The sequence below is a fragment of the Peromyscus maniculatus genome, chromosome 5, assembly GCF_049852395.1.
Source record: "Peromyscus maniculatus bairdii isolate BWxNUB_F1_BW_parent chromosome 5, HU_Pman_BW_mat_3.1, whole genome shotgun sequence".
NCBI classification, from domain to species: Eukaryota; Metazoa; Chordata; class Mammalia; order Rodentia; family Cricetidae; genus Peromyscus; species Peromyscus maniculatus.
In genome coordinates, this window is record NC_134856.1 from 10700852 (window position 1) to 10725691 (window position 24840).

Sequence of the window (24840 nt, forward strand, 5' to 3'; positions counted from 1 at the left end):
GGAAGCTGGGCAGATCAGTGTTACTCTTGCTGACTGTGGACACAGGGAACTGGGACAGGCAGGGACCAGGTGGGACTCTCCATGGCCCCTCTTGTTACCCAGCAGTCGGGGGTGCAACTCACTCCAGTTTCTTGGCAATTTGCAGCTGCGAAGCAGCTTCTGCTACAAGTCGACAGCCTTCATCTTCCAGATGGTTCCCTGAAAGACTAAGATAGAGGCACCGTGGAGACACTCTCACGGTCCTCTCCAGCTCTAGTCAGAGCATCGTTCCCGTAAATGCACTTTATGAAACTAAAGGGGATAGGCTGCCAGCTCCACACGTGCCCATGACATTGGTACTTCCACACTTGTGGCACATTTCATACAATCTACGAAGCAGGGACAAGTATATCTTTATCTTACTACCAAGTAAACCAAGGCACAGAGTACTTAAGAGACCTGCTCGAGGATGGGCTTGGATTTGAACTCAGACAGCCTGATTGGAAGGTCCCATCTATGCCTGTTCCTGTATGCTGCAACATGCATAATCGCTTCTTGTGATAACCCCCATAATTCCAGGATATCTGACCCAGTGTAGGGCCAGGGAGGCTTTTTTCTTTTCTTTTCTTTTTTTTTTTTAACTACTTGATGGAAATCCCAGGAGTTCCACAGGTAAGTGATCAGGGAGAGATTTGAGAAGATTGTTCCTAGCAGTGTGAATAGCACATTCAAAGATCCTGTGGCATGGCACATACCAGTATCCAGAGGAAGCCAGTGTGTTTAGATTGGAAACTGAGTTGGGGTATCAGGGTGAAAGGGGCCGGGGAGACTGAGGTAGGCTGCTGGGTCCCACCGGGTTTGAGGATTTGGGCTTTACCCTGAGCAGAGGGAGGGAGGGAAGGGTGTAGGCAGTGGTGAAACGCAGCCTACCCTACCAGGAAGAGAATGCCATGGTGGGAGCTGGGAAAACTGAGCCAGAAGCTAATGGGGTCACTAGGTGAAAAGTGGGAGGCTCTACCAGAGGAAGTGGATGAAGAGCTTGGAGAAGAAAGTGTCTAAGTTGGACTGGCAGTGAGGGTGAGCTAGGTAGCTCAGAAGGGTTTATTACTCTAACCAGGTAGGGTGGGATTGTGTCGCAAGTGAGGACATTGGGGAGGGGCAGACTCAGTGGTGGCAAGAGGGTTGGAAATATCCCGCTGTGAATGTGTGTCCGTGTGAGTGTCTGCCGTGTGTGTGGGTGCCTCGGATGCCAGGAGGCTCTGGATCCCTCTGGAGTTACAGGCAGTTGCAAACTGTCAATGTGAGTGCTGGAAACTGAGGACAGACCCGCCGGAAGGGCAGCAAACACTCAGCCCCTGAGCCATTTCTCCAGACCTTTTAGTCGTTTTTAAAATTATGTTTATTTTTGTAGTGGGGAGGGGTGCACGTGGAGGTCAGAGAACAACTCGCAGGAGTTGATTTGCTCCTTCTGTCACGTGGGTCCTAGAGAGGGAACTCGGGTGGCCAGACGGTGACAAGCGCATCTCCCTGTGAACTTGTCACTTACCTGCTGGGCCACCTTGCTGGCCCTCACTGTGGTGCGTTAATCTTGTCCTTGAGTCTTCCAATGAAACAAGGTAATGGACCAACAGTTGATGGCCCAGTCAACCCTCTCCCTATGTACCACACCCCGAGGTGGGGTGAACTCACCCCTAAATACTTCATAGCACTCTACCATTTTTTTTTCTTATTTTGGTTTTTCAAGACAGGGTTTCTCTGTTGTAGTCCTGGCTGTCCTGGAACTCACTCTGTAGACCTGGCTGGCCTCAAACTTAGAGATCTGCCTGCCTCTGCCTCTGGAGTGCTGGAATTAAAGGCATGTGCCGCCGCCACCACCTGGTGCACCCCACCATTCTGCCTTCACATCGCTTAGAGGACTTCCTGTGATTGTTTGGGGGTGGGGGCTCCCTTCCTATCACTAGGAAATGACCACCGCCAGTTCTTCAGCCCTGCTCAGGAGCCAGGCATCATGGGAACTTCTTTAGCCTGTAAAGAATGGGTCACCCCAAGCACAGGAGGAGTCCCACTCTACCGATGGCCATGGAAGTAGTGGCAGGACTCATGAGGATGGGCTGGGAACTTCAGACTAGACTGTTCCTACCTGTTTGATCTTGAGCAAATTTACTCTGTGCCTTCGTTTCCTTCTCTATAAAACGTGGTGACATCGCAGTGAGGAGGAGATGATAAAGACACATCTAACAGCACCTAGCTAAGCACTTGATACAGGACAGCACCACACAGCAGCAGATGTTCCGACTGTTGGGATGTCCCTAGACTCTTGAGTGGTCAGCCAACCATCACCACCCCCCACCCCCCCATGAAGGTGAGACCTCGTCTGCCCTGCCCAGCCTCCCTAGCTGTCCCTGCCCCCCCCCCCAGTCTCCTGTTTTTCAGGGTACTCACTCCACTTCCTCCAGCCTGGGGCCTTTCTGGAATAGCTCCACGAGGGTTTCTGCATCATGGACCCTGAGCTGACATTTCTGAAGCCTAGGATGGGAATGGAGGAGATCAGGGAAAAAATCATGGTCCTTCCTGTCCTGAGTCTGATGAGTCCTGAGGGTGTAGACCTGGGATCTGTGCACCTCTAAGTAGTGGGGTGATCTTGTTCAAGGCACTTACTCTGTCTGTGACTCAGTTTCTTTCTCTACCAAGTAGAGTGATATGCATCATTCATGAGGGTCATCCTAAAAGGCTTCCCACAAAGTACCAGCCACTTCTGAGCACAGTGTCCCACATAGAGTAAGGGTCCATTCGGCTGGAGCTCTTGTTGACACAGTTGCTTATGCATGCCTTTCTCCTGTCCCTCCATCTGCTTCCCCTGTATCCCTTCCTGCCTGCTCCTCCTCCCTTGGGAAAGGACCCTTCCTCTATTACCGTTTTCTGCAGGCAGTGGGCCCTGCTGAGTACCTGAGTTCCAGGCTCCGGTTCTGTCCTTTCTTCAGGCTATCTTTGTCCTGTAGGTTTGATGCTCTGAAAAGAACAGATTACACACTAGTTTGGGCTCAGGAGCCCGACCAGATGGACCGGACCTTTTTGCTTGGCATCTAGGGTCTGGAGACCCAGCAGCACCTCTCATGGTGAGTTTGTCCCAAAGAGAGTGCTGGAAGGCACTCAAGGTGCAGCTTGGGGAAGCAGTGGGAGCAAGGGCTTGAGGTCTAAGGAAGACTTTATTCAAATGTGGTCTCCTCTACATGTGGCTGTGCAGTCTTTGGCAAGTCACGTAACCCATTAGACTCTCCGTTTTCTGTTTCCTAAGGTCACCATGATAGTATCCCTTTGATGTGACCTTTGGTTCAGAACACAAGGATCATGTACTGCCATAGGCAGGTCCAGGCAGTGGGGAGCTACAGCCCTTTTAGACTGGAGAGGAGAGGGGAGGAGAATGCCAGTGACTGCAGAGAATCTTGGGCTATACCATAAGCCAATTTCCATAAACTTATAGACTGGAATTGCCTAACAGAACCTTTTGCAGTGGCAGAGTGCTCTTCCACTGTGTCATCTGCCATGGGAGCCACCTGTGGCCACTGCTGAGCCCTGGAAGGGTGGTACACGCAAGACTGAAAGTTACTTCATTTACATTGTCACAGCGACTGATAATGACCACGTTGGGTGGCAGAGCTTTTGACATCTTGGGGGTGGGCAGGGAGTGACATTGGCCCAACTGGGTCATGGTACAGAAGTGGAGATTGAAGCGGGGAGCTTAGTCAGGGAGGAGTGTTTCTTAGAGGGAGAACTTCCATGTCTTTACCCACCAATGGGGGGCCATGTGGAAATCCATGTGTGACCAGCATCTGTGTGCTGGTCTGTGCCAGTGTTTGAAGCATGTTAGATGAATTTACTCTTCCCATTCCCAAGGCAGCCCTAAGATGTAGGGACCATCACTGACCTCTCCTTTATCTTTCTTTCAGTGTGAGAATTTTTCAGTGCACAATATCTTCGCATTCTCCCTACAGATCTGGCCCATTCTGAGACCCTGGGGATGCTCTCTAGCCAGGGGTCAGATGTAGTCCAGACACATGGGAGGAAGAGAGGACACTCTGCCAGCCCTGAGCAGGGATTCACACAGCAGTAAGGAGAGTCTTCCCACGTCAGCTCTCACTAGGTCCTCACCCTCACCTTCCCAGTCTAGATACCTTCTCAGGACTAGCTGGGGCCATGACTCCTGAGCTACTTACCCTGATGGCCGTACAGCTGTCTCTGTGACCGGGCACAGAAGGAAGATGAGGTCTGATTCCCTAGAGGGTCAGACACAAAGCCATGATATCCAGGAACGGGAAATCAGCACATCACCCCACTTGTACAGCTGTCACCCACCCCAACCATCCAGGGAAAGAGTGACCCAGCACAGGCTAGAAGCCCTCTGCCACTCAGCGAGCCTGCTTTTGTAAGGTCAGGAAGACAACGTAAGAGGGGTCTTTGTTTTGGTTCTGTTTTATTTTTATTTTATTTTATTTTTTTAAGACAAGGTGTCATGTAAACCAGGCTGGCCTTGAACTCACTATGGGGCTGAGGCTAGCCTTGGACTCCTAATCCCCCTAAGTGCTGGTATTGCGGGTGTGCATCACCACGCAATCTGAGAACTTTTAAAAATGAGAATTATAATTGTATTCATATTAGGAAGCCTGCAGTCTAGCCAGCAATGTGAGCCAATGAGGGACCACTGTTTCAGAACCACGGAGAGCGACATGCGGCTTATTCGTTTGGCTATGCCGGTACCTCCGCAGTGTTGTCCATCCATCCATCCATCCATCCATCCATCCATCCATCCATGCATCTTTATCTACTTATTAAGCACCAGACCTGAGCAAGAGTCTAGATGTGAATTAAGCTGACTCTGGCGTGCACACACAGACCTCTTACGCTAGGGACTTCCTCCTCACTCCCTGCCCCTTCCCTTTTCCCCAAGACCTTGAAGAGCTAGCTGCTCACCTGACCTGCAGCTTTCTGACAGTAGGGCACGTGAATGCCACCTTCACCAAGGACAGTAGAGTTGACATGGAGAAGCTGTTTCTGCTCAGGCTGCACAATGGTGGCAAAGTGTCAGGGGTGGATGCCCTGGACCCAGTCGGCAGAGAAAAGTGACTTGGGCCAGGAGAGGGGCTTGGCGGGAGTAAAGATCACTTACTCAAGCTTCTGGAGATTCGGCAGGCAAGGGAGCAGCTCCACAAGGCTCAGCACTTCTGGGTCCTTGAGCTGGTTGTCGTGCAGACTGCAGGGAGACCAAGGCCCAATCCCTCAGGTCGGGGGATGGGCGGGAGGAAGCCCCAGGTGGTGGGTGACAGTCTTATGAAGTAGATGAGGTGATCCTGAGGCCTGCTCCCAGGGCTTAGATGTACCATGTGCCTGCATCCGGAGTTCACTAATGTCCCAGGGGACTAGTGAAGTCTCTCTCTAGGAGGCTGAAGACTCTACTTCCGGTCTCAGCTCTGGTCACAGCTCCCAAGAGCCCAGGACAACCTCTCTGACCTCACTGTCTCTACCTGGAATCCCAGATGGAGGGACAGATGGATATATGGTGTGAGAATGGCTGAGAGCAACAGGGGAAAATAAAAATAAACAAATAAAGGGGGTTATGGGGGCCAAGATTAAAGATTAAAGTTACTCAATCATCGAGAAAGAGAGTTTTAATAAGATCAATGGTCTAAACCTTCATCTCAACCAGGGTGACCACTGCCCAAAGGCATGCATCAGTGGGAGACAGTGGGGGCTGGCCAGCTTGTGTTCCATCCCGTAACTGCTGTATCCTATTTCCTGGGTGAGCCTGCTTAGATTCAGTGGTTGCCTTTCTGGATCTCAGGAAGGAGCTATCTAAGACTGTAGCAGACCAAGGATTTTGTTGAGATTGTGTCTCCTAGTAATGTCAGAAGCTGTACCCATAAAGTTTCACCAACATGACCGCCTAAACATGGGCTGAACAAGTACAGCATCAACAGATATGTTAAAGTGGATGGGAGAAAGCTCACGACACCTCAACCATACACCATGAACTACAGGCAACTGAATGCTAAGAGTGGGAGAAATAGTCTTCCCCAGGGAAGAGCACATCAATTGGTTATCCAATACCAAATGGTCAGCCCTAGAAACATACATTCAAGTGACATTTACAGACTGAGTGGGTTATATTTAAGAATATATATGCATACACACATACATAAATGTATACAGTAACAATTAATGAAAAAAGAGGCCATGAATCTGAAAGATATCAAGGAGGGGTGTAGGAGAGTTTGGAGGGACAGAAGGGAAGAGAGAAATGATGTAATTATGTTATAATCTCAAAAATAAAATAAAAAATATTTTAAAAAAGATTGTAGCAGAGGGTCCCTGGCTCCACCTTTCCCTGAAGCAATCAATTCCAGACACAAGCAAGAGGTATATTGTGCAGATGTGCTCAGCCAGTGTGTGCTACATCTCAGTGTGCCTGTGTGTGCCACACATGTACCCATCTGTGAATAGGCATGTGACACACCCTTGAGTTAGATGAGCATATACTTCTGTGCAAGTGTGTACCCAAGTGTAGGAATGTGAAGTTGTACATTGTATGCATTAATGTATCCCCATAATACCTGCCTTCTGCCTAGACACTCAATCCCTTTTCCTAGAGTTACAGAATGAGAGGAGGGAGCCCCAAACTCATGATTCTTGAAGATAACCCCAAATGTATGCCCTGCTGGAGTCTGGGAGGCGTTCTTTTGGATTTGGCTCACCCCATTCTTGGACTGATGGCTGTTTCTCTGGTAGTCCCCGATGTAATATGCAGGCCCCAGGGGTGTCCTAAGAGCTGGGAACTGACCCTTCTCCCAGGCAAGGTAGCCCTCCCAGTGATCACTCACCTGACTTCCTCCAGCTGGGAACAGAGGGGCAAAGCCTGTACCAGGTGGCTGATGCCTCGGGCTGTGATCTTACTTCCTGTTAACCTACAGGACAAGCAAAGATGGTAGAGGAATGGGAATGGAGAAGAGGGCTGGCCAGGAATCTGTCTGTTTAGAACTAAGCAGGGAAATGTATGCCAGACATCCTTAGTTGCATATCTTGCTTGCAAGCCTTGGCTTACCCTAAGGTCTTAAGACTCCCCAGAGTAGGCAAGCTTCTGCTCAGGGTTTCTGCAAAGGCGTCCCCACACTTTCTGCTTTTAAAGCTGCAGGAGAGAAGCAAGTCAGTGCTGGGCAGGGCTTAGTGATTGGCAGGACATCATTGGCAGTGTCCATGGGGACAGACAGGGCATCATAGTAGCACGAGTCATCATTGTGGTTGTTGGAGTAGTTGCTTACAGCGTTAGCTTCTTTTTTTTTTTTTTTTTTTTTTTTTGGTTTTTCGAGACAGGGTTTCTCTGTGTAGCTTTGTGCCTTTCCTGGAACTCACTTGGTAGCCCAGGCTAGCCTCGAACTCACAGAGATCTGCCTGCCTCTGCCTCCCGAGTGCTGGGATTAAAGGTGTGCGCCACCACCGCCCGGCTAGCATTAGCTTCTTTATCTGCCAAATCATTCTCCACTTCACCCATAGAAATATAGTCATATATAGTTCAAATCATGGCAAGAAAGCATCGTGCATGTTTTTGCTCATGTGCACATGCAGCAGCCAGAGGTACTTATCACTTTTTTGTTTGCTTGTTTGTTTGTTCGTTTGTCTCCCACTGGTCCTGAAACTCACTCTAGCCTAGGGTGGGCTGGCTGACAGTGAGCTCTGGGGATCCACCTGTCTCTGCCCCTCAACTCTACTGCTCCAGACATGAGAAGATAGGCTCAGCCTTTACATGGGTGCTGGGGACTTGAACTCAGGCCCTGTTGCTTTTAAAGCAATGCCGCTTAGACACTGAGGTATCTTCCCAGACCCAAGAAACTTTCCTTAGAAAAAGAAACAACCACAAAGAGTTAATTATCAAAATGGGTAGAGACTTTAGCAGAGGTACAATTTCACCTCACAAATGAGTCTAAAAATATTCAATTTTATATCATTTCAAAAATAAGATTGTCACCGTTCCTTAGCCTCTTTCTTTAAAAATGAATGTTATCTGGTATGCTTTTTTAATTGGGGGGGGTATTCCTTTTACTTGATTATTTTGTTTTCTATGCTGTTCATGTTTCTTTCTTGTGTTCAGTGTTTCAAATATGGTTTGTATTAAAAGATTTTAAGTGCTAAAACTGTAACTCAGAGGGCTGGACTGCCTTGTTACAATGTTAATATTATATACTGAAATGTATAAAGTGTTTTCAATCTATTGACACATATAACATGTTTGTAAATTAAACCTGGTGTTGATTTGAAGGAAGAGAACAAGAAATGGAGCTCTAGCAGGAAGTAGTTTACCAGCCAGAAGTGACATTTCCAGCTCCTCTTGCAGCCCAAAGTGGTTGGGTGGCTATGTTCTCAGTGATGCAATGTGACTGCAAGGGATGTGTCCTATTTCCATGGTGACTTTTAAACACATTCCTCCATGGTCACCCTTTCCCTTCCTCCAAGTCAGGGCACAGGGACACCCATGGTTCAGCATTGATCCTACAGCTAGGATGTCTGAGGGGATGCTGGAAAAAGGGCTGGGGTCTCTGCATGACCACATGGAATAGAGCAAGCTACCACCTTGGACCACCTACTTCTGACTTGTCCATCACAGAGACATACACTCCAACAGGACTGCCCCCATAGTATCCCAGGAGGCTTGCACTGGGACTACACCTTTGTTCTTTCCAGCTGATAGATACAGAGCCTTGGCTCTGGACCAAATGCCATATTCTCCCATATCCCCATGACTTGTGTACGCAAGTATGGAGAAACACCCTCAAGGGAGGTAATATGTAACTTGTCCAAGGTGAAACAACCTTGAACAGCATAACCCAGATCCAACACTCCAGTCCCTGACTGACAGAGAGATACGAGAGTCAAGGAACCACAGGCAAGAGAAAGGTACACCTGGACTCCAGAGGCCTGATCAAGGCGCATGGTTACCCCGCCAGCGTTACACACTGGATGAAGATGGGACATTCTTTTCAGATAGTCAAGACTTGAATCCAGTCTCTCGGGACCAGTTGGCCTCCTGCTTTCCCAGAGCACAGTGCCCTCCCCCACCCTTCCCTCCCTCCCTTCTGATCTGACTCACCTGAGATTCTCAACCTGCCCACACCCTATCAGAGCCTCTGGGCAGTGGGGCTCCAGTGGGCAGCCATCAAAATCCAGGTGAATGGGGGCCGCCTTGTGTTCCAGAACATTGGCCAGGGCAGCCAGGTCTGCACGGGTCAGTGGGAAATTGTGGAAGGAAAGTTGGAAGGGGAGGCTTTGGGCCATGAACCTCGCCAGCTCCAGCTCCTGGGTCTCAGCCACACAGTGACACAATTCTATCATCTTTGGCCCTGTAAGCTTCCGGCTAGCCAACTTCTTCAGCACCTGAACAACAGCAGCCTGCCTGGAGCCCACCCAGGCTTCGTCTTGCCGAGCCAGGTGGCAAAGGAACGGACGGCAAGTGTGGGATGCCAAGCCTGCCAGGAAGGTAGGGAGATTGTCGGAGAGGTCCAGCCTAGCTTTGGTCCGCAGTACCCAGTGGGAATTGAGGGTGACATAGCAGATGAGCGTGTCTTTGTCCACTGTGTCACTGGCCATCAGATACAGAGCAGCAAAGAACTCTTGAAGGCTTAGGTGGGCAAAGGCATAGCCTATTTTTTGGTGCTCAGGATCGGTATGGATACAGAAGGAGGTCAGGAGGCCGTGGACAGCTCCAAAAGCCATCAGGGGAGGAGGGATGTCTGCCATAGAGAAGATGACCTTCCCAGTGTCCAGTCCCCTAAGGGCCACCTTTCCAAGGTCCAACAAGGATGTGGCAGGCAGAGTCCCATTGGGGTTAAAAGTCTCCACCATCTGCAGGTACAGCTGGGTTATCGTGGACAGCAGGGCCGTAGATTGGCCTGGGGGGCTTCCTGGAAGCAGACGGCGGAGGCAGAAGCAGGCTACTCTGCACAGTGCAGGTACTGCACACATACCCCGGAGACGCTCGTTGCTTCTCACTTCTGCCAGGGCCAACTCCCGCGACAGCAGATCACTGAAGAAGTGGCTGACATACTTCTCTACCCGCAGCCCATCAAAACCCCACATGTACACCATGGCTGCCTCTGTGGGCACACAGGCAGGCAGTTTCCCAGGACGAGAGGTGGCCATCACCCAGCAGCCTGGCAGAAGGGTCCCACGGCAGAGGCCAGAGAACAGGGAGAGGACGGAGCCTGCATCGTCAGGACCCATGGAACCGGCATGGAGTGCCTCATCCAGCCCATCAAAGATCAGTAGCACTTGATGGGCATTCTTCCCCAGGTACTGAAAAACAGCATCAGACTCTGACTCCGGGCTCAGGTACAGATCAAAAAGGAGCTGGGGCAGTGTCAGCAAATGTGTGATTGTGTTGAGCTGGCGGAACTCAAAGAGGAACAGAGCCTGGAAGCGGTCCAGCTGACCGTTAGCCCACTTCCAGCAGAGTCGATGGGCCAGAGTGGTCTTGCCCATCCCAGCCTTTCCCAGCAGCACTGTCACTCGAGGGCCCTTGTGGGCCCTGAAATTGAAGAGATCTTCGATGCTCACATCAACGTCATCTGCTGCCTCGGGGTCTCCGATAGTGGCTCCCTCCTGAGCATCCAAGGGTGCTGCAGCCCGGCTCCACTGCAGAATTGGGGGTACATAGGCCAGTGGGGAGGCCTGAGGACGTCCTGCTCCCATGCACACACCACCGTGGTACTGTTGGGCAGAGGTCTTTAGGAGTTTCAGGTACTTCTGAGCCAGCTCTGCAAGGGGCACAGTAAGGGCATGAAGGCAGGATCTCTCACACTCGATACATGTCCTGGGACCCCGTGATCAGGCTGTTACTGTCTTTAGCCCCAGCCATGTGTGCGTGGGGGCAAGTATCAAGGGCACAGTGAAGGTTCTTAGGCCATCCATACTCCCAGAAGGAGTGGTCGTACAGCAACATGGGCTCTGAAGCCACTTACCCAGGGAGGTGAGGATGGGCCCTTGGGTTACAACTCTCTCTTCCAGGGCAATACAGGTGAGGTCTTTTTCAGTCAGCTAGGGGAGGTTGCTCGCTTTGCAACATCTATGGGGACCAGCTCTAAGACGGCAGAGGCAACTGCATCTTTCCCTTGAGAGTGAGTGGGCACCAACAAACTACAGACTTTGTACCTGTCCATCAGACCATGGGAACTGGGCTCCTCCTATGCCAAGTGTTGCTTTCTTCCTTCCTGGGTCATTGGGAAGACTCAGCCTCCACCCCTACTCCAAGGAGGACTGTAGTAGTGGCCTATTTTGCACAGATGTGAATTTTCTAGTTATGCCCACGATTGGTGGAGTGTATGTGCGTGTGAGGGCTGGGCCAAGGACTATTCCAGATCACTGATAGAAGATGAAGGAAGTTTCCCCTCTCCTCTTCCCCTTGGCCTAGCCTCAGTGCCCTGTGTCTCCATGGACCTCCTATCTGGAGGTTCTCCAAGGCACCTTCATCGCCTCTATCCTCACTCACCCCCAAGATGGCCACTGAGGGCTCAGGCCTGAGGTCACACTGGTTACCACCCTGGTGTTCCCACAACCTGGAGGACAGTCTGGAAAAGTCAAATGACAAACTTGTCCTTGAGATACCCTGTCTCCTCTCCTGTTCACTCAGGACCTTCAGTATTTCTCTCCTAGAGGCTTGGAAAACAAGCCACTGGGCCTCAGAAGCTTCTCATCCAGAGCCAAGGCCTAGAATCTGTCTGTGATCAACGTCAGGGCAACCCAGTCTTACGTGGGGTTCCCTGCTCCCGTGACCCACCTAGCTGCTGTTTCCTGCAGTGCTTCCGGCGGGGGGAGGACCCACAGCTCTGAGAAGGGCGCTTGACACCTGGAAAGAGAGGAGTAAGGGCATGGGGGAGAAAATGGGGACCCAGGCAACAACTTTGGGGTGCTCTGTTCCACGAGTGGGCCCAGGCAGAGAAGAACGAGACACCCTAGGATTATGAGAAGGCCATCTCCATAGCTTCACCAGCAAGCTTCAGGCCCTGGTCCAGGATGGAGCAAGTAGGCCCACAGCAGGGCATTCTAAGCCCCATGTCCACCAGGGAAGGGGCAGACTCTGTGAGAGTGAAGCTTTCGATTACTTGGTTGAGCCTGCAGCTGGTCCTTGTTAATACACATCAACACCATGACGATACCTGCCTTCCTATAATGTCACAAAGTGGGGACAGGGGACATGAGAACAGGCTTCCTGGGTAACACCTGACAGTGGATCTATAGGGCTGAGACCAGCCACACTCAGTCTCTTCCAGGGCCCCAAACTAGATCTCTGGTAAAAGACAGTGGGGCAGGTCTTGAAAGTCACAGAGAAGGAGGAGGTGGGACTTGGTCCACGTGCTGAGGAAGAAATGGTGGTCACTAGCCAGCACTAGCTTAAGGTGAAGACTGAGCATATCAGCTGGCACCCCAAAGCCCTATCAGCCGGCACCCCAAGCCCTAGCCCCAGATCTCACCATGGTGCAGCGGAGGTCCAGGATGGCTGTCCTCACCAGCTCCTATCTGCTTAGAGAATTCTGTAAGACAGAGCAGAACGCATGCCACTAGGGATGTGGGATACAGTGTCATGGTGGTGCCTGGATAGCGCTGAGTGGTGTCTGCTCTGGGGACAGCCGTAGGTTCCAGAGATTAAAAACTGACACCCAAGCCGTCTGCCAGGGAAGCAGGCCATGCACTCTGCATGCAGCAATGTGCAGATGTATACATGTATGTATACAAGTGCACATGTCAGCGAGGATGTATGTCTGCACACACATCTGTGTGTGTATGTGTTCACGTGCGTGTATGTGCAGTCTGCTCATGTGTGCATGAGTATGTGTCCCCACCTCCACACTGGTAGAGCTCATGGTTGAGTTTCCACTTTCTATCCAAGGGCTCCTTCTCAGTGCTACACTCAAAAAGGTGCTGAATGGAATACTCAACCCCCTGCTTATTAGTAGGGGCTGAGGTCTTCTGACTGAACCATAGAAGGAAGCCTCTTGGTCATTGCAGGCATTTGGAATGTATGGCTCTTCTATGTCCTCTCTGTGTGACCAGATGGGTCACTGGGGGGGGGGGCGGCGGCGGCAGAGCTCTGCAGGTCACAAGGCTGTGCTGGCAGCCTCGTACCTCCCATGTGGGCCCTTACCATCTTTCTGGCCCCAGATGCTCAGCAGTGGTACTTCCAGGTCTAGAGGCACAGTAAGCTCCATGCACAGACTATAGATGAAAGACTGCCACGTTTCCAGGCCCTGGGTGTACAGCCTCCTGAGCTGATGACGAATGATCTCAGGATCGGGGACCTTGCTGCTGGAGTCCAGGTCCACGGTCGGGAGGTAGAACCTAACCTGGGCGTCCAGCCATGCTGAGTTTTCACTCAGCAGCCTCACAAGCCAGGCCCACAGGTTCTCAGTGCCCAGCTGAAGGCTCTCAGGGTCCATCAGAAGCTGGCCCTGTGGAGATGAGGGGAAATGGTGAACTTGAGGGTAGGAGAGTTGGGGCGGGGGGCAGGCTGGAGTTGTGTTAATTGGCAACCTGACAGAATTGAGAATCATCTGGGAGATGAGCCTCTGGCCATACTTGTGGAGGATCATCTGCACTACATGAATTGATAGGAAGGATTCATCTCAACTGTGGATGGAACAATTCCCTGGGATCCTGGGCTGTAGGGGGTGAAGGGAGGGAGCCGAGCACTGGCATTGGTCACTCCCTGCTTCCTGACAGTGGATGCGACTGTAACCAACAACTTCACACTCCTGCCACCCTGACTTTCCCACGTGATGGACTGTACCCTTGGGCTGTGAGCGTATTTTCTCTGTTGTCAGTGTATTTTATCACAGCAACAGAAAGTAACCTGGCCTCTCCACGTTGTGCTGATGTATCTGCTCATGATCAGCTTCAGAGACGGGCCTGCTTCCGCACCCTCCCTCATCTGTAACTATACCCCAGCTAACCAGGTCTACCAGCTCTTCAAAGTGTACAGGGCTCTAAGGATGCTGTTTCCATGGACCATATGTGCTGTTTTCAGTCTGAATTAATTTCATGACAGAGACATCTAGCCACTGCTAATTCTGTTCTTTCTTTCTTAGTACTGGAACTCCCAGCTATTCCCTGATTATCCTGAATAGACTGGATCCCCCAGCCTCCCTAATAGTTAGACACAGCCACACCATGGGGGGTAGGGTTGGCCAGTGGGATGCAAGTGGAATGTTATCTGCCTTCTTTTGCTTCTTCCTGGTGGCTGGAATGTTAACAGGATGTCTAGACCTTGGGCAGCTATGTTGGGTCACAAGGTAGAAAAGCCAGTGCTGAGGAATGTGTGGGTAAAGTTGCTCACCTTCCCGGGACTCTGTGCCTTTAGCCCTCTATTATATGACTGAGAAATACATTTTTATTTGGTTCAAAATACTGTCACTTAAGGAATTCTGTGTATAGTGGGCCCACGTCTTAGCTACTACAAACCATCTGCTCTCTCTCTCTCTCTCTCTCTCTCTCTCTCTCTCTCTCAGCTAATTCTCTCTTTCCAAAGATTGCGTTTTATTATTTATGTGTCTGTGTCTGTGTGACTGTATGCCACATGTGTGTGGGCGCCTGCACAGGCCAGAAGAGGTCATTGGGTTCCCTGGATTACAAGCAGTTCTAAGCTGCCTGATGTGGGTGCTGGGATCCTGACCTGGGGAAGAGCAGCAAGAACTCTTAACTGCTGAACCATCTCTCCAGCCCAATTTCCCCCCTCTAGATGGAAGCTTACGAAAGCCTGCTGGGAAGAGTTCCAATAGCAGGCAAAGGGCGTTTCCAAAGCAGAACCCTAAAATAATGAGCGATGGTTCCAATCTAGTAACTCCACATGCAGTAGGAAGCCATCATGGATACACAACTTTTTTTAAATTATAAAACTGTTCACTGCACGATTATTTATAATAATTAAAAATCAGAAGTAACATGAGTAGCAAACAGATGGGTTAATTAAATGGTGGTCTATATGTTGAAATAAGCTGTTTGGGGCATATTTCTCCATCAAAACTTACAAAATACTTACTGTGTTAGGCATGGTATTCTCTGGGTGTACTATAGGTTAGCTAATCCTCACATCTGCAGAGATATCACCTCTAACTCTAGAAGGAGTGGGAGGCCCACCAGGAGCTGGCCTTGCTACATCCACTGTATATCCTGGGCACTTGGTGGGGGCGGCTGCCTGGGCATTCATGCCAGCTCCTCGCAGGCTCCTCTCCTTCAGGAGACCTGCATCACTTGTCCAGAGCTTAGAAGTTATGCAGTGTGCTCACATCCATGATCCTTAGGCTGAGACAACTGTCCCTGGAGGAGACTGAATGACTCAGGCCAAGGAAGAGAGAAGGAGGTACCCAAGACCAAATATCAAGTTCATGGCAGAGGCAGGATCAAGAAAGAGTTTTTAGCTCCCAGCTCAATAAACTTCCAAAGCTTGGAGTCTCTGGTAGCAGGAGACAAGGGCTTTGTGTGATTTTGTCCTAAGGACGTGTCCACACAAGAGCATGGCTTCCTTACTGGGCTATGCTGTCCGGCAGTCACGCTGCTTGGGAAAGGATCACCCAGGGCAGTGGGTGACAGATGAAAAGAAGGTCTGGACAGGTGGCTGGGGCAGTTCCTCATCCTCACATCAGCCTGACAGGGAGCCTTTGTTTCACTACAGGGGTCCCAGCTCTTGAGATAAGACACCAAGCTCTTCCAGCAACCTCGATGGGAAACAGGGCACATCTCACCATTTATAGACATGGTGACTTCTGTGGGAAATGGCCTCTGGGACACGATTTCATCCCAAAGATCCATGGTCCAGAGCCAGGAGATGATTACTGGCCCAGCTTACAACTAATTCTCCATGGTAGGCCTTTACAGATGCCCTGCTCCCCTCTTTCTGGGCCCTTGATGGTGTCATAGGAAACCATCCCTTTGCATTTGGGTGTGGCTGTGAAACTTGTTTTGTCTGGTAAAATATGTTAAAAATGACACAGGTCACATTTTGTACAGATATTTCAAGAGCCAGTATGTGACTCACCTTGATGTCTGCTCCCCTCTTCCTTTTCAGATCATGGCTGTTCCTTTAACCTGAGTCTGGGCTAGAGGACAATGTGGACCAGAGCTCTTCTGTGAGACAAAAGTCAGTACTCAACTCTCCCTAAGGGTACTTGGCCAGGCGTTACACTTTGTTAAGTATTGTAAGAATGTTAATGTTCAGCCTTTGGCGGTTGCGCACATCTTTAATCCTAGCACTTGAGAGGCAGAGGCAGGTGGATCTCTGAGTTCGAGGCCAGCCTGGTCTACAGAGTGAGTTCCAGGACAGCCAGAGCTACACAACACAGAGAAACCCTGTCTTGGAAAAACCAAACAAACAAAAAAAGAATGATAATGTTCCAGAACTGAACAATGTGTAGAGAATGAGAGGCTTGGAATACTTGGTCCTAGATAGAATGTTATCCTCAAACCTCTCCCCTCAAGGCTCAGGGATCTATGCAAAAAGGGAGGTGGTGGAAAGATGGTAAGAGCCAGAGGTGGTGGATGACTCCGAGGAAACAGTGTCACCCAGACACAACAGGACTGGTACTCATGAACTCACAGAGACTGTGGCGGCATGCACAGGGCCTGTGCCGGCTCAAGCCAGACAAGGTCCCAGCGCTGAGGGGGAACTGGACACAGGCTCCCATCCCTAACCAAGAACTATCTCTAATTGGTGTCTGCTGGCAAAGGAAGACTCCCTTGTCTTCCATGGAGTGTCACTGAGTGTATCCAGCACATCCCAGGGCAGTCTCATGTCCCAGCATAGTTGGCCAGCACAAAAGGAACTCTGTGTTTTTTTAATGTGGGGTTTTGTTTTGTTTTTGCATTTTTTTTATCTGATTGGTTTTTGCTTATTTTGATATTTTATTTGTGTGGGCTTTTTTTTTCTTTTTGAGAAAGAACACAAAGTTGGTTGGGTAGGGAGGTGGGGAAGATTTGGGGGGAATTGGAGGAGGGGAAAACATGATAAAAATATATTACATGAAAAAATTAAATTAAAAAAAAAAAGGAAGGGGAAAGGGATGTTAATGTTAAAAAAATAAGCTGAGTGGATGGGGAGCCTTGCTTGTCAGGTTCCTCCTCTGGCCTGGTTGCTTTGAGTGGGAACCTGTCTACGGAACAACGCTTCTCTTGGCAACCAGCAGGACTGCCATCATGGAAGCCTGCTTGCTTGAAAACTCCCCAGACGCCTGGAGGACAGTGTAGTCCAGCTCCTGCTCCAGCCACAGCTGCTTCCACAGTCCTGTGTCATCTCTGCACCCTGCTGTCTCTGTCCCAGCTTCTGTCTGGGACTCTTCAGCAGCTTTCCCGACGGTCCTGCTGGTGCCCGCCAAGCCTGTAGCTGCTGCCACCTCCAAGTCTACCTGGCTGCCATATCCCCTCTCCGTGCTCCTGGCTCAGATCTCTCTACCAATGATAAAGAAGACCGTAGGCAAGAAAGGGTCACTCCGGGGAAGCCTTTATTGAAGCCTAATGTTATGCTGGGGGCAGCATGAGATAATGTCTCCCCTCTGACTCAAGGTAAGTTTAACAAACATCTCTAAATGGGTAGATTAGAAGCTGGAAGCCCTTCCGTATAGTCTGTGCCAATAATTTTCATTCTCATGCTGAATAGTGGCCAAGGGCAAGTTTGCTGGGTCTGGATTAATTGGGAATGCTAACACTGGCTGCCATTAAAAGGCCGAGAGGCCTTATGTCTGAGGCTCAGGGGCTATATATAACATTACCGAAAGCCAGGTGACACTTTCAGAACTGTTAACACTGACACCAACTCTACCTCAGCTGCTGCTGAGGGCTGAGGGCTACACCAGCTGCCTAGCACCCAGCGCCCACGCCCTGAGCCAAAGCCTCTACTCCGAATACATAGAACCCCAAGTCTCTGGCTCCTCCTGCTCTAGTTCTCGGGGCCTGGAGCTGTAAGCCCTATCTGTGCCTGTCAGACCTGCCCAGAGATCTCTGGTGCCCCAGGGCCTGGGACTGCCCCCCCCCCGGCCCCCTGCCCACCCTATCAGAACTCCTAGCCCACTCTTGGCTACCACCCACGGCAGCCAAAGGGTACAGCTGACTGTTGACACAGGGATGTGGGACATGACACTCTTGGCCACAGGAAGGGAGAGAAGGAATGGATAGCAGGGGAAAGGGAAGGAGAGAAGAGGAGGAAAAACACCTACCTGACTTCCTGGATCATGATAGATGGTCTAGTGTCCCCACGCACAGGGTCTCCGGAGTGTCTGTGCCTTGTCCTCTGGCCTTCCGTTTATAGCCTGTTTCCATAGTGCAGGTCCTAACGGGAGAGAAGACGTGGTGATCTCCTCCTCTTCCAAAGCCAAGAGGAACACTGCTGTGTCGAGGACTCCAGCCCCTGCCCCTGCCTTAGAGATATCTCTGAGGACACAGCCCACCAAGTCCCCAGGAGGGTCAGCATTTGTACCCTTCTTTCTTCCTACTTTGAAGCGTTACTTTCACGGTTTTAATCATCAGAAAGTTCTGAGCATGGTGATGCGTGCATGTGTGTGGTCCTAGCACTTGCAAGGTGAAAGCAGCAAGGTGAAAGGTCAGGAGTTCAAGACTATCCTCAGATACAGAGTGAGTTTAAGGTCAGCCTGGGCTAAGTAAGACCCTGTCTAAAAGAAGATCGGGAGGGTGAAGCCTGAGCATGGTAGTACACCTTACTGTGATCCAAATTTAATGTTCTTCCCAATGCACAGGGTGCCAGCAAAACACCAGTGTGGAGACTCAGAGGGGCTACTGAGATGTAAGGAAGTTGTGAGGCGGATCTTCAAGTGTCCCTAGAAGAAGATGCAGGAAGCCACTGTCTCTTTCTTCCCCATGAAAACACAGCAGGAGGCTGGGAAGCCCTCACCACACAGCAGATGTGCTGGCATGCAGATCCGGGTCTTCCCAGCTTCGGAGAGTGTGAGCAACAGTTGACACCCAGACTGTGCTATTCTGTTACAGCCACACAAAGTGACTAAGACACACCTGTCTGTAACCACAGAAAGTAGAAGGGAAAAAATCTCCACACTGACGTCAGGCAGAAGGCAACTTCAAGTCCATCTGGCCACCCCCGAGTCCTTGATGAGATGACAAGAACAGTCATTTGGGGAAAAAAAGCAAACAGGATGTGTGTTAAATGCAACAGTGCAAGGCATTTTCAGTTAGAACTGGACAGTTCAGGGCTCAGGCTGCAGCTCTGTGTACAGCATGTGTGCATGTATTTAGCAACCACAAGATCCTGGAGTCAATTCACAGGAACACACAAGACAGAAGAACTTAAGGCAATTTTATCAAAGGGCCATTTGGGGGATAGGCAGCCGGTATGTTGGGAAAGCTTCCAAATATAGTAAAGCATCTTCTAGTGGTCACCACTGTAAGGAACTTGGGTTAAAAATAGAAAACAGTGACCAAAGGAATGGTATAGAGGCCAAATGAGCCTCATATCCATGCAAAACTCACTAGTCAATGGTATTTGCCACCACAGTCCATTAAAGAACAATTATGAAAGATTTATTTTGCTTTTTATTTATGTGTGTGTGTGTGTGTGTGTGTGTGTGTGTGTGTGTGTGTGTGTGTATGCACATGCATGTAGGGTACTCTTGGATGTCAGAAAAGGGCGTCAGATCCCCTGGAGCTGGAGTCACAGGCATTAGTGAGCTTCCAAACATAAATTTTGGAAACTTAACTCCGATCCTCTACAAGAGCAACAAATGTTTTTAAACACTGAGCCCCTTGTTAGCTCCTAAATAATCATTTTTAATTAAGTGAATTTTAAATGTTTTGCTTAGGACTGGGGAGATGGCTCAGCAGGCAAAGGTGCTTGTCAAGTACCTGGGTTTGATTCCCACAGCCCACGTAAAGGTGGAAAGAGAGAGAGTGACTCTGAAAAGTTGTCCTCTGAGCTCCACGTGCTCGCCACGGCCCTCACATGTCAAATTCCCCCCCCCCCCTAATAATAAACAATAATTTAAGAAACTGCTTGGAGCTCACAAAGCTGGGAACACAGCATTTCACACCCTTTGGCTGTGAGGAAAAAGATGGACTCTGTTGATATGGATTTGGAGAAACTGGAGCTCTCTATATTGCTGCCAGGAATGATACCACTACTTTGGAAACCAGTTTGGAAGTTTATCATAAACCCTGTTATGCCATTCCTAGGTCTAGACCCAAGAGATATGAAAATATGGCCCACACACAACTGGTCCCTGAATGCTCACACCAGGACTGATTATTTTCCTAACGAAGTGCTCTGCACCTGAATAAAGTTACTGAAAACAATGTATACGAAAAATGTGTTACAATGAAACATTCTTTATCATCCACTAATCTTCTATTTGGGTGGAAAATTCAATGATAAAATGAAAGCAACACTCTGGAAAAGGTGTTACATATGTGAATCAGCTGATTTTCCTAATAGACCAATGGCTCTAACAAAACATGGAAAAGACTAACAACTACACCAAGAATACGGCCAAGGACAAGCAATGGCAGTATTTAGGGGGAAACAAACACAGGTATTGCTTTACGTTTGTGGATAGAGACCTAATATAAGTACTCCAGGGAAAAGGTCTGTAAGTTATCATTACATGTAAATTACCCCAGTCACAAGGTCACAGGCCCCAGGGGTTATTGAGCCTCTGAAGTGAATGGCTGAAGCAAGCTTGCCTGTCCTCCATTGATGGGTGAGTCTGTGGTTCCTTTCTTTGGAGGATGTCCTAAAAACCCTGTGGCCCCTCCCAGGCCCCCACCTTCACCTTCATGTACTTGGTTCACATCTGACTGACTACCCACACACACGTGCCTCAGCTGGAGGCCAAGGATTTAATTTGTTTCCTTAGGCAAAGGATGCTGAGAGTTGATGTGTAAACACCCAGCTCCCTCCTCATTAGGCAGGCTCCCATTACCCAAAGTGTGAACTTGACCTCCCCTGCCTCCACTTCCTGTCCCCAGAGTGCTTGCTGGGACCACCTCCTCAGTGAATGAGCTGTGTTTGTCTCCAGGTTTGCTCATGAAGGAATCCAAACCAGAACAGGAACTCGGCAACGCGGATAGCCACACTCTCCTCCACTTAGCGTTTGCTTTGTAGCACTGTCAGTGTGTGTGGCAGAAAAATTAAAATGTCATTAGTGACTTACACTTATTAGGAGGCAGTACAGACTGTCCTGCAAAATGTTTGAACTATCCTTGGCACATAGCGACAGGACTCTCAGGGACAGGGGATGCTCACCAGCCGGCCTTCACGGTGAGTATTCACAGCGTGTCATTCAGTTGGGAACAGGGGAATAAGCTAAATAGCTTGCCCCAATTCAAAAGGATTGGAGTCCAGGTTGTGAGAATTCCAGTACGCACCGACAACAATAGTGATTGCTTTCCTGCTACTGCATCTGAGAACTGAAGGAAAGGCCAGGGTCCTTCAACAGGAGATGATTTATGATGCACACATAGGAAGCAGCGACCCAAAAGGCATGGCTAGATGAGTCATGGTTGCTAAAGAAATACAAATTTTAAAAAAGCTTTGGCCTCATGTAGGCTCTACTAATATCAGCATAATTCCTACCTACATTCTAAATACTCCTCCTTATACCCACAGATGAGTGTAGCTGTCACCCGGAAGAAGCTTCTCTTCGAAGCAGACAGTGACCATTACATAACTGGTCAAAATGTATAGAACAACTGATTGTACGATGCCCAGACTTAATTGATACATCTGCAACACAACTCCCAACACAACTCTAAGGCTCTGGGAACATTGTGGAGGAAGGCTGTGGTGGTTTGAATGAGAACAGCCCCGTGGAGGCTTGTATGTTTGAATGTTTGGTTGGTCCCTAGTTAGTGGAACTGTTTGGAAAGGATTACAAGGTGCAGCCTTGTTGGAGTATGTATGCCATTGGGGTGGGGTGGGGTGAGTTTTATGGTTTCAAAAGCCTATGCCAACCTCTCTCTCTCTCTCTCTCTCTCTCTCTCTCTCTCTCTCTCTCTCTCTCTCTCTCTCTCTCTGTAGATCAGGATATAAAGCTCTCAGCTCCCACTCCAGCACCAGCAGCATGCTGGTCTGCTTCCCACCATAATGATAATGGACTAACTCTTAGAAACTGGAGTTGCCTTGGTCACGGTGTGTTCTCACAGCAATAGAGCAGTAACTAAGCGGGAAGAAAGATTGTAAGAGACTGTGTCTCCTAGAAATGACAGGGAAGCTACAGCCATGGTACCTCAACAACATGGCTGCTAAACAAGACCTGAACAAGTTACACCACCAACAGACATGCTAACATGGAAGGGGGAATCTCACAGGGACATAGACAAAGAACTGTAGGCAATGAAGAAATGTGGGAGTCGGAGTGTGGTGGTTTGAATGAAAATGGCCTCTGTAGGTTCATAGGAAGTGGCATTATTAGGAGGTGTGGTCTTGTTTGGAGTACTGTGGCCTTGTTTGAGGAAGTGTGTCACTGGGGGTGGGCTTTAAGATTTCAAATGCTCAAGCCAGGCCCAGTGTCACTCTCTCTGCCTCCTGCCTGAGGATCCAGGTGTAGAACTCTCAGCTACCTCTCCAGCACCTTGTTTGCCTATATGCCACCATGCTTCCCACCATGATGATAATGGACTAAACCTCTGAACTGTAGCCTTGGCTATGTAGATCAGGCTGGCCTCAAACTCACAGAGATCTGCCTGCCTTTGCCTCCCAAGTGCTGAGATTAAAGGCGTGCACCATCACTTCCACTGAGACCATGAATTTGAGAGGAAGCAAGTGCACATGCGCCCACCCGCGCGCGCGCGTGTGTGTGTGTGTGTGTGTGTGTGTGTGTGTGTGTGTGTGTGTGTGTGTAGGAGACGTGTTTGGAGAGCTTGGCAAGAGGAGGGAGGGGAAATAATGTAATTCTATTTAATTGAAACGTTTGGAAGAAAAAAGCTTTGACAATTGACTTATTGATTGAATTTGAAATAGGGCCCCCTTAAATAACTCAGGTTGCCTGGAACTTGCTCTGCAGCACAGATAAGCTTTGAACTCACAACCTGCCTTCTGCATCCCAAGTGCTGGGATCACAGGTATGTGTATCATACCCATAACAACTATATTTTTCAAATGTGTCTGTATACATGGACAACAACTCTGGACAGCTACACAGGAAACTAGTGACAAATTATATCTGAAGATGGGACCTGAGGGACAACAGAGGGAGGACAGTCCTTTATTACACTGTACTCTTTTTTGTTTGTTTTAAGACATGTAGCCCAGGCTGGCCTCTAACCCTCTGTGTTGTTGAGGATGACTTTGAACTTCAGATCCTCCTGCCTCCACTGCCCAGAAGCTGGGGTGACAGACTGCACCCCCTTGCCTGGCTTCCACTGTACTCTTCCGGTCACTTTGCACCATTTATTTTATTTTGTTTTATTATTTAATCGTGTGTGTGTGTGTGTGTGTGTGTGTGTGTGTGTGCCCAAGTGTTTGTCTGTACACCACATGCATGCAAGAAGCCACGGAGGTGAGAAGAGGGCATTAGATCCCCTGGAACTGGAGTTACAGGCAGTTGTCAGCCACTATGTGGGTGCTGGGAACCAAATCTTGATCTTCTGAAAGAGCAGTAAGAGATCTAAACCACTGAGGCGTTTTCTCCAGCCTAGCTCTTGCCCCCCCCCACCATTTTGATATGTACCTCTTGATTTTAAAATCATATAATCATCAACATTAAAAAAAATTAGGGTATCAGCCAGGAATGGCAGTTGACTGCTTTAATCCCAGCCGTCAGGAGGCAGAGGCAGGAGGATCTCTATGAGTTTGAGGCCAGCCTGGTCTACAGAGTGAGTTCCAGGACAAAAACCAAACAACAAACAGAAACAAAAGCTAGAATACTCATTTCCTCAATGCATAAAGAAGGGAAATGATGGTAAGCACAGGAAATGATGGGTGATGCTTCTAAAAAATGAAAATCCCCTAAACACTGAAGTCCTAAAATGCATACATGAAGGTAGTGATAGAGATAAGAATTTGGACTGACTAGAAAGGAATATTTAAACTAAAAAATAATTCAAACCTATTGAGAAAATACTTTATTCTACTTGTAGTAGTAATAGTAGTAGTAGTAGTGTGTGTGTGTGTGTGAGAGAGAGAGAGACAGAGACAGAGACAGAGACAGAGACAGAGAGACAGGGAAATGAATGATATTACATTTCATTGAAAATGAGGTTGACAAATGTAAATAAACAACATGGGGAATATTTGCTGAACACCAGGCAAATGTCCTTTGGGATTACCTCTTTTAATTCTCAGTACTCCATTTCAAATATTTACTTCTCATGAAAGTAATTTATTTTGAGTCTGTCATGTACTTTGACCAGGAGATGAAGTTCAGATGGCCAATAAGCATGTGAAAAATTGTTCAACATCCTTAACGAGCAAAGAAATGCTAATTAAAAGTACCCTGAAGCCAGGTGGTGCACGCCTTTAATCCCAGCACTGGGGAGGCAGAGGCAGGTGGATCTCTCTGAGTTCGAGGCCAGCCTTGGCTATACAGCAAGTTCTAGGACACCCAGGGCTATACAGAGAAACCCTGTCTTGCAAAACAAAAAGACAAAACCAAACAAAAAATCTACACACTGGAGGCTGGAGAGATGGCTCGGTGATTAAGAGCACTGGTTACTCTTCCATGGGACCTGGGTTCAATTCCCAGCACCCTCTGCATGTGGCTCACACTCACCTGCAACCCCAGTTTCTACTGACTCAGCACCCTCCTACCAGGATGCGGATGCACCACTCAGACACACATATATACACACAATTAAAATAAACACACGAATCTTTTA

At 49.1% G+C, this 24840-nt stretch overlaps 1 protein-coding gene across 5 annotated transcripts in view; it reads right to left on the minus strand.

Moving 5' to 3' along the window:
- Nlrc5 (NLR family CARD domain containing 5) overlaps positions 1-24840 on the minus strand; it is an 81797-nt gene that overhangs the window by 42702 nt on the left and 14255 nt on the right. For 2 of the 5 annotated variants that reach the window (XM_076571677.1, XM_076571676.1), the window contains 13 exons: positions 18216-18328; positions 13160-13463; positions 12489-12548; positions 11795-11863; positions 9113-10775; positions 7073-7156; positions 6852-6935; positions 5144-5227; positions 4948-5037; positions 4194-4253; positions 2926-2988; positions 2422-2505; positions 123-206 (listed from right to left, as the gene is read on the minus strand). In XM_076571677.1, coding sequence (XP_076427792.1) covers positions 123-206; positions 2422-2505; positions 2926-2988; positions 4194-4253; positions 4948-5037; positions 5144-5227; positions 6852-6935; positions 7073-7156; positions 9113-10775; positions 11795-11863; positions 12489-12548; positions 13160-13451 — 2717 coding nt within the window. In that variant the 5' untranslated portion in view covers positions 13452-13463; positions 18216-18328. Of the gene's footprint in view, positions 1-122; positions 207-2421; positions 2506-2925; positions 2989-4193; positions 4254-4947; positions 5038-5143; positions 5228-6851; positions 6936-7072; positions 7157-9112; positions 10776-11794; positions 11864-12488; positions 12549-13159; positions 13464-18215; positions 18329-21268; positions 22768-24840 lie in introns of those variants that run through there. The other 3 variants (XM_076571678.1, XM_076571679.1, XM_076571680.1) reach the window with 3 other exon arrangements.